At 34.5% G+C, this 8,660-nt stretch overlaps 1 protein-coding gene across 1 annotated transcript; it reads left to right on the forward strand.

Annotated features, from left to right (window-relative positions):
* The first annotated feature begins 231 nt into the window (after positions 1-231).
* LOC127129862 (secreted RxLR effector protein 161-like) lies at positions 232-711 on the forward strand. The gene has a single exon (XM_051058977.1). It carries the CDS (start codon positions 232-234, stop codon positions 709-711), a length of 480 nt encoding a protein of 159 aa, XP_050914934.1.
* The last annotated feature ends 7,949 nt before the right edge of the window (positions 712-8,660 follow it).

The following is an 8,660-nucleotide window of genomic DNA, read 5'->3' on the forward strand; positions in this document are numbered from 1 at the left end:
AAGAAAATAAAAGGTAACACTTTATTGGTTCAAGTCTACGTAGACGACATCATATTCGGCTCAACAAACAAAGAAATGTGTGAAGAATTTTCATCGATGATGCAATGAGAATTCGAGATGTCCATGATGGGTAAGATGAACTATTTTCTTGGACTTCAAATTAAGCAACTAAAGGATGGCATCTTCATCAACCAATCAAAGTACTACAAAGAGTTGTTGAAAAGATTCGACATGGATAGTTACAAGGAAATGTCTACTCCAATGGGATCCGGATATTATGTTGATCAAGATGAATCAGGTGTTTCAATTGACATAACAAAGTATCGAGTTGTGATTGGTTCCTTACTCTATTTGACGGCAAGTCGTCCTGATATTATGTTCAGTGTGTGTCTTTGTGCTCGTTTTCAAGCCAATCCAAAAGAATCACATCTCACCGCTGTTAAGAGGATCATGAAGTATCTCAAGGGAACAACAAATATCGGCCTATGGTATCCTAAAGGTAGTATTTGCAATTTAGTTGGTTATTCTGATGCTGATTATGCAGGAAGTAAAATTGATCAAAAAAGTACTAGTGGTGCATGTCACATCCTTGGAAATGCATTAGTATCATGGGCTTGCAAGAAACAAGCATGTGTTGCTCTTAGCACGGACGAAGAGGAATACATAGCAGCAGGTAGCTATTATGCTCAAATACTTTGGCTTAAGCAATAACTTCGTGACTACAGACTCGATCTTGGATGCATTCCTCTCCGTTGTGACAACACAAGTGCGATAAACATTACAAAGAATCTGGTCATGCACTCAAGAACCAGACATATTGACATTCAACATCACTTTCTTCGTGACCACGTGCTTTAAGGAGATGTCGAAGTCACATTTATGGATACTCATAATCAACTTGCCGACATCTTCACAAAACCTTTGGCATGAGAACCGTTTTACAAAATTTGAAGGGAACTTGGGATTCTAGATGAGTGTGATATATAACTCGTCAAAAACACATCAATTCAAATTCAAATATGCACTCTTCTTTTACCCAATATCTTTTTCTTTGGAATATATATGTGTTCTCTTACATGAGTTTGAAGAAAAATTGAATTTTGTGTATCTTTACAATGTTTATATTACGTGTTTCTCTCGCATAAAGTTGCCTAAGGATATGTTAAAGCATGTGTAATTAGTAGTTTGCCAAAATTCATTGCATGGTGATCTTAGTGAAAGTACTGTTTTTTTCCTTGAGGTAATTGATTACCACATTTGGTGTAATCGATTACATCCCTGGATGTATATGTTATATTTGCCTCTATTTTTGATGTAATCGGTTATCACTTAAGGTGTAATTGATTACACCCATGTTTCGTAACATGTTTTTGCTTCTGTTTTATGGTGTAACCGATTACACCTCATCGAGTAATCGATTACCACTGTACGTTCCATATTTTTTTAAATTAAATAAATGCCTTTGGATAAGTGGATTTTCATTCAGATTTTATTTACTCTTACCTTATCACTTTCCCATCTCACTCTTCATTTATCATAAATCTTCAAAGCTCTTCTCTCACACTTATCACCATAACCTAAAACCCCATTAAAACCCCACTTTCAATACTCTCCATTGTTCCACTCTCTCTTCCCCAAACTCCACTATAACTCAAAAACCCTACTTTTAAGTTTCCATGGCTCCATCAAGGAAAGATAAAGGCAAGACTCAATTTGATGAAGGTAGCTCATAACATCAGGAAGCTACTCAACATTCTCCATCCCTCAAATCCAGGAGACTTACTTTTGACTTCCGGAATCGGTCACTTATGCCAGTAAAATATGGTAACCTTTCCTATTTTCCTTCTCATAGTTTTGATTTTCCGGAACTGTTAAGACGTCAATGAGTGTATTCTATGGTCTTTGATTGTGGAAATTATTATCCGGATTTGGTTAAGGATTTCTATGCAAACTTGGTTATTGTTCCCGGTGATAGAGTTGTCTTAACTTCTAGGGTTAAGAATACTGATATTGTTATGGATGTAGAAGTATTTGGAAATTGTTTGGGACTGCCATATAAGGGTCAATATTTTCTTCATGGATTTACCCCGGAATGGGAAGGTTATAGAAAAATGGATTATTTTTTCCATACCTGTCGTGTTTCACAACAAGCCTTTCTGAGTAAGAAAAATCTTTCCTCTTCGCGGGTCCTCTTATTTTCAAAAAAATTGTCGGTAAGCGATAGGATGCTTCATTATTTGATTTCATATGTTTTGATGCCTAAGCACTCAAATCACTCTAAAATTGGTGATATAGAGTTGCAAATTATTTATGCCATCAAGAACAAGATTGCTGTTAATTGGGCATATACCATATACATCACATGAAGCATCAACAATCTCTCACGAGAGGATTACCTTACGCAAGGCTTATCTCCAAAATTTTGGAAGCATGTGGTATTGATCTCAAAAGGGAACCTAAGAAGAAGATGACCCCAAGATAATGTGAAATCAATGCTTCGACATCGGTTCAGAATACCGGTATCTTCTTAGACATGGATGGAACATATAAGTACAAGGATGAATTCTCAACTTCTTCAAGTGCTCCTCCACCTCCTCCACCGGCTCCGGAAGGTGAATATATGAATGAAGATCTCTACAACAAAATTTGCTCGGTAGAGACGACTATGATGAAGAATTATCGTGAGCAAAAGTTTGAGATGGCTTCAATCAAAATACTTTTGGAGTACCTTTCAAAATCCCAAAACTCGGAAGTAAGTGATGAAGAAGAGAGTGAAAAGGAATACAATGATGATATGGGGATGTCAGATAGTGATTAAGGAGTTTGTTCTAAAATAATTCTGTTTTGTTTCTTGTTCTTTCCATTGTTGTGTTTTTTTTTCCTTTCGGATTATGTCTTTTTGACCAACTTGGTGTTGTATTAAAACTATGTATGTGTTACTGTTTTAATTTTGTATGCGTTTATATTCTTTACCTTATCATCATTCAATATATGTGTGTGCTTTATTGCTTTCGTCTTTGCCATCCTTTTTGCTAATGACAAAGGGGGGGAAGATGTATGTTTGGATGTTGTATGTTGTCTCAAACAATGCAGCTAGCAAATCTCTTTAAAAATCCCAATCTTGGATCAAGGGGGAGCTTCGATCAAGGGGGAGCTTTTCATTTTGTTAGAGAAATCAAAATCGGATCAAATTGTCAAATATAGAGTTGTCATCATCAAAAAGGGGGAGAAAATGAAGACAAGCTTCTCAAAATGTTTTGATGAAGACATGCTCAATATCTATGCATTGCAAAAAGAATGATTCAAGACTAAAGCTCAAGTGTTTCCTTTCAAAGCATTTCAAAGTCTTGGAGTTTTCTATTGATTCGATCAAAGTATTAAGGTATTAAGTTCTCACTCTCTCCATGATAAGTCAAGTGCTCTAGTTTTCATCATTCAGTCATGTGTTGGATGCTTAGGTCTTTCAAAAGTCTATCTTATAGCAGTCACATTCATTTTTATTGCATTCTGCCACTTTGCTGTGTGGTAATCGGTTACCACCATTTAATAATCGATTACCAACTTTGCGTGCTGCTGTGCAAGACAAGTTTTCCAACAATTAATCAATTACACCTCTTGTGGTAATCGATTACACAGTGTAATTTTTCAAATTTTGTAACGTTGGCTCAGGTGTAACCGATTACACCATATTGGGTAATTTATTACCACTAAACTAGTGGCAGAAAACATTGCATTTTTTCATGGAAATGTTCTATGGAATGTGTTCTTGAACCATGACATCCTTTCATATATCATAACCATTTAGAGAGGTATCTAAGGGTTATATATAACACTTTTTCTGCAAATTTTAAACTTACCTCCTTTCTCACAAATATTTTCAAACAATCTTCTTCATTCATCTTTTCAAATTTATTTCAAGTGTTCTTGATCAAAATTTTCTAGTGAAACTATTTACAGATTTTTCATAAACATTCATATAGTTTCATCCATATCATTAGAGCACTTGTTTGTCATAAAGAAGTTTGATTACTTCAAAGGAGAAGATCAATCAATAGATTGATAGTTTACTTTCACTTGTCAAAAACTTGTAAAAAATTCATATTGTTACTTTATCCTTGTTGTCTAAGATTGTTGGAAACAAGAGGTTCATTAAAAGGGAGGATTGTTCTCTTTTTGAACTTAGTGAAAAATCCAAGAGGATTGTTCTTGGTGTGATTGTTAGTGTCTTCATTGAAAGACTAAGAAGAGTCTTGTAAAAATCCTAACAATAGTAAAATCTCTTTCATATTGAAAGCGGACTGGAGTACTCTCGATCTGTGAGGGGAACCAGGATATCTCTTTGTGTTCTTTACCTTTCCGCACTTTACCGTTCATCACTTAACATAACCAAAAAAGAAAGAACAAAGTTTTTCATAAACCGAAAAAGTTTCAAAGATCCTAATTCACCCCCCTCTTAGGCGCTACTCAACTAACAGTCTAAAAGTCTTCCAAGAATGAAAATATAAAAACATAAAAAAATTAATTTAATTAATTTAAGTATACAACAAAATGATGAATCATTTTAATTTAATTTTTAATTCTTTGTTTATATAAAAAATAAATTTTATATATATATATATATATATATATATATATATATATATATATATATATATATATATATATATATATATATATATATATATATATATATATATATATATATATATATATATATATATATATATATATATATATATATATATATATATATATATATATATATATATATATACTGTTTTAATTTTTTAACATTATAAAAAAATAAATAAAAATTAATACCCTATGATACTAACTTAAAATTATAAATAATCAATCACAACAAGATATTATAATATCAAAATAAAATTAATACCCTCACAAATAATATCTGTAAAAATAAAAATTTAAAACAACATAAATAATGATAGAAACATCAACAAAAATATTTAAACTAGAACAACACAATATTGATAATAAAAATTTGGAAATGAATTGTGTACCTTATAATAACAATGAACCGTAAATCAAAAGTTTGATACTGGAATGGAGAAGTTGAGAGAATTTTAGAAAAAGGGATGGAAATTTTTGTGTGCTTCCGTAAAAGTTTCGTGTGATTATGGATGAGGAAGAAGAATGGTGAGAGGAAGAAATGGGTGTGTGAGGAAGCTGAAGAAGGGAAAGATTAAAAAATACATATGTTGCCTTGCCTTTATGACCATAGTGGTTCTTAAAATTTGGGCATGTCAGTTTGCTAGGTGCTTAACACACTGTAATGCATGTGACCATTGAGTAATTTACATGTTGCAATGTCAGTTGTTGCTGGGTGCATGACACATTGCAATGTGTGTGACCATTGCTGAGTAATTTCCACATTGAAGCCGTCTGACACAACTTTGCCAAAATCTGCATTGAAATGACTTGCCACAACATTAAGAATTTGAATTTTGAAAATAGCTTGCGAGGTGAATAACACCTCTCAAACATTGTTTAAAAAAACCATTTCCCTCCAAATGACTTGTGGTGATATATCTAATAAAGTACTTTTTTTTTATAAATGGCTTGCGATGTGAATATCATTCAGCAACCATGATTTTTTTGCGAGATGAAATTCACCAAACTAATTTTAGTTTTTCTTGTAGTGTCTATTTGCTATTTGGTTGGAGGTAAGTCAAAAACTTCATTTTTCTTATATAAGAGGGTTCAAAGAGTTCAACCTACTAAAAATTTGTAAGATTTATTAGATCCTCTTAAGAACAAATATTGGGGAGAGAAATATGTCTTTTCTTTTTTACTGAACCTCGATAATTCCTAGTATTATTTCTTTATCCCTTAACACTTTACTTTTGTATTTTATTCTTAATTTCCACTGCTAATTTCTAAAGTCTTTTCAAAATGATTTTAAACTCTAAAAATGATCCTACAAGTTTTTCAAACTGTCATTTTTTTGAAACACACAATTCACCCCCTCTTGTTTGTGGAGTCACATGCCCAACATCCATGCACACAAGTACTAATCTCCTATAACACACTCCATTTAATAAATATGATATTGTATCTGCCCCATATTCTGATGAATATCCACCAAACGGATATCCGTGGATATTTACGGATATTCATAGATATTATTATTTAAATAATAAAAAATAAAATATGTTAGAAATCCCCCAAAACCTATGTAGAATTCCAATCAATCTTGATGGACAAGATTGTTATTATCCATACAATAGCAATAAAAAGAAAGAACAATGGAGAAAGAAAGAGTGTAAAGAACGATGAAGGAGAAGAGGAATTAAATTCTGCAGAGTTTCTCTCTGTCCACAGACTGTGGAAAACTTCTTATTCATTTTGCAACTGCAAAATACTGTGAATACAATGTTATGAATACTATATTCACCTCATTACAAGAATAAGGGTTACTCCCTCTATTTATAGATTTAGGTTAACTTGGACCTCAAGCCAAAGCCCAAAACTATAAGAGCCTAAAATAGCTAACGCTACTAAAATAGGCATAAGTCAAAATTATGTATGAAGCAATATGCTTTGACACTTCGACACACTAACACAACTCAACACACTAGGTGGTTCGACACTTCCCTGATATGTCGAGCAACCTGCTTCGATACAAGGAATTACAGTTCAACACACCACTTAATTCATTATGTCTAAGCTATCTACATTCATCATAGCTCTTAGTGTTATGAACACTTCTACCTGCACTCCCTTAGTCATGATGTCTGCAATATGATTCTCAGTTCTGCAGTATTCCACATTCATCTTCCCATCTGCTACCCGCTCTTGAAGATAATGGAAGCTCATCTCAATGTGCTTGCTTTTTACATATACTCCATGTTCAGATTTGCACTTCACAAATTCCTTCTCCCTTAGAAAACCATCTATCTTCTTGTTCCAAGCTCCTGGAGCTTGTTTAAGCCTGTACAGGGCTTTATGCAACTTGTACACCTTTATTTCTTCGCCCACAAACCCAGCTGGTTGTGCAACATAAACTTCTTCTTATAAGGGGCCATTAAGGAATGCACATTTCACATCCATATGACACATCTGCCAGTTGTTCATGTTTGCTAGACCAACAACCAACCTGATTGTTTCGATCCTAGCAACAGGTGTAAAAACTTCATCGAAGTTGATTCCTTCTTTTTGAAGAAATCCTTTCGCCACAAGTCTCGCCTTGTGTCGAGTCACTTCTCCTTTGAGATTAAATTTCACCTTGTATACCCACTTCACATCGATTGCCTTCTTGTCTTGGGGCAATTCGACAAGTGATAAAGCGTTGTTAACTTCAGTTATTCGTTTATTGCTTTCATCCACTTTGAATCTTTCAATGCCTCAGCTGCATTGACAGGTCCGACATCTACGTAGAAAGCATAATGTACCAACTCTCCTTCATCAACCACATCATCTGATGTAATCACACATTCTTGCAACCTTGCAGGCATGTGTCTTGTTCTTTGAGGTCTACTTGTACTTGCTTTACCTTTGACTTCTTCTTGTCGAACTTCTCTTTCGACTTCACTAACTGGTTCATCACAAAAGATTCTCACTGAATCTTTCTTGACATTCTCAGTCCAATCCAACTCCTTAAGCTCATCTATGATCACGTCCTTGCGGATCACTACTTGCTTATTCACTGGGTCGAACAACTTGTATCCTCCAGTCGAATGATATCCTATCAGGATCATCTGACTGGACTTGTCATCAAATTTTCTTCTCAACTGATCTGGCACATGTCTATGTGCTATAGATCCAAACATCCTCAGATGACTCAAGCTAGGCTTGACACCAGACAAACATTCTTCTGGCGTGATTCCTTCTAGCTTCTTCGTAGGATATCTGTTAAGGATATATGTCGCAATCGACACAACTTCTCCCCATAATTCTTTGGGTAGATGCTTGCCTTTCAACATACTTCTAACCATATTCATAATGGTTCTATTCTTCCTCTCTGCGACTCCATTTTTATGCGGAGTGTAGGGTGGCACCACCTCATGCACAATCCCTTCTTTCATACATAATGCATCAAAGTCTTTCGACACATATTCTCCACCATCATCAGTCCTCAAAATCTTGATTTAAACTTGGCAAATACCTCGATCACTTTACTTTTCTTCTGGGTCAGGTAAGACCACAATTTTCGACTGAAATCATCTATGAATGTAACAAAGTATTTGTTACCTCCAATCGAATCCACCTGGAGAGGGCCACATACATCAGAGTATATGACTTTAAGAATTGCCTTTGACCTGCTTCCTGCATCCTTACTGAAGTTGTTCTTCTGCTGCTTCGCCTGCACGATTCTTCACACACTTCGTTTGGAATGTCGATTTCTGGTAATCCTAAAACCATATTTTTTCTCTTCAAATCTCTGATGTCTTTGAAATTTAGATGGCCAACTCTATAATGCCATATCCATTCATCTCTGTTGGCTGCTGTTGCAAGGCACTTATGCTCCATCACATTAAGCTTAATCTTGAAGGTTCTATCTGAGACATTAGAGCCTTCAAGATCAACCTTCCATTTGAGTCGAGAATTCTTATCATCTTGTCTTTGATCGACACCTTGTATTTCTTTTCGACTAACTGTTCTATGCTGAGCAAATTTCTCTTCATGCATGGTATGTACAA

This window comes from Lathyrus oleraceus, chromosome 3 (genome assembly GCF_024323335.1).
Source record: "Lathyrus oleraceus cultivar Zhongwan6 chromosome 3, CAAS_Psat_ZW6_1.0, whole genome shotgun sequence".
Taxonomy (NCBI): Eukaryota; Viridiplantae; Streptophyta; class Magnoliopsida; order Fabales; family Fabaceae; genus Lathyrus; species Lathyrus oleraceus.

Bases quoted from the DNA above. Each gene is read 5' to 3' on its own strand.
- LOC127129862 (XM_051058977.1), top strand. From the start codon at position 232: ATGGATAGTTACAAGGAAATGTCTACTCCAATGGGATCCGGATATTAT.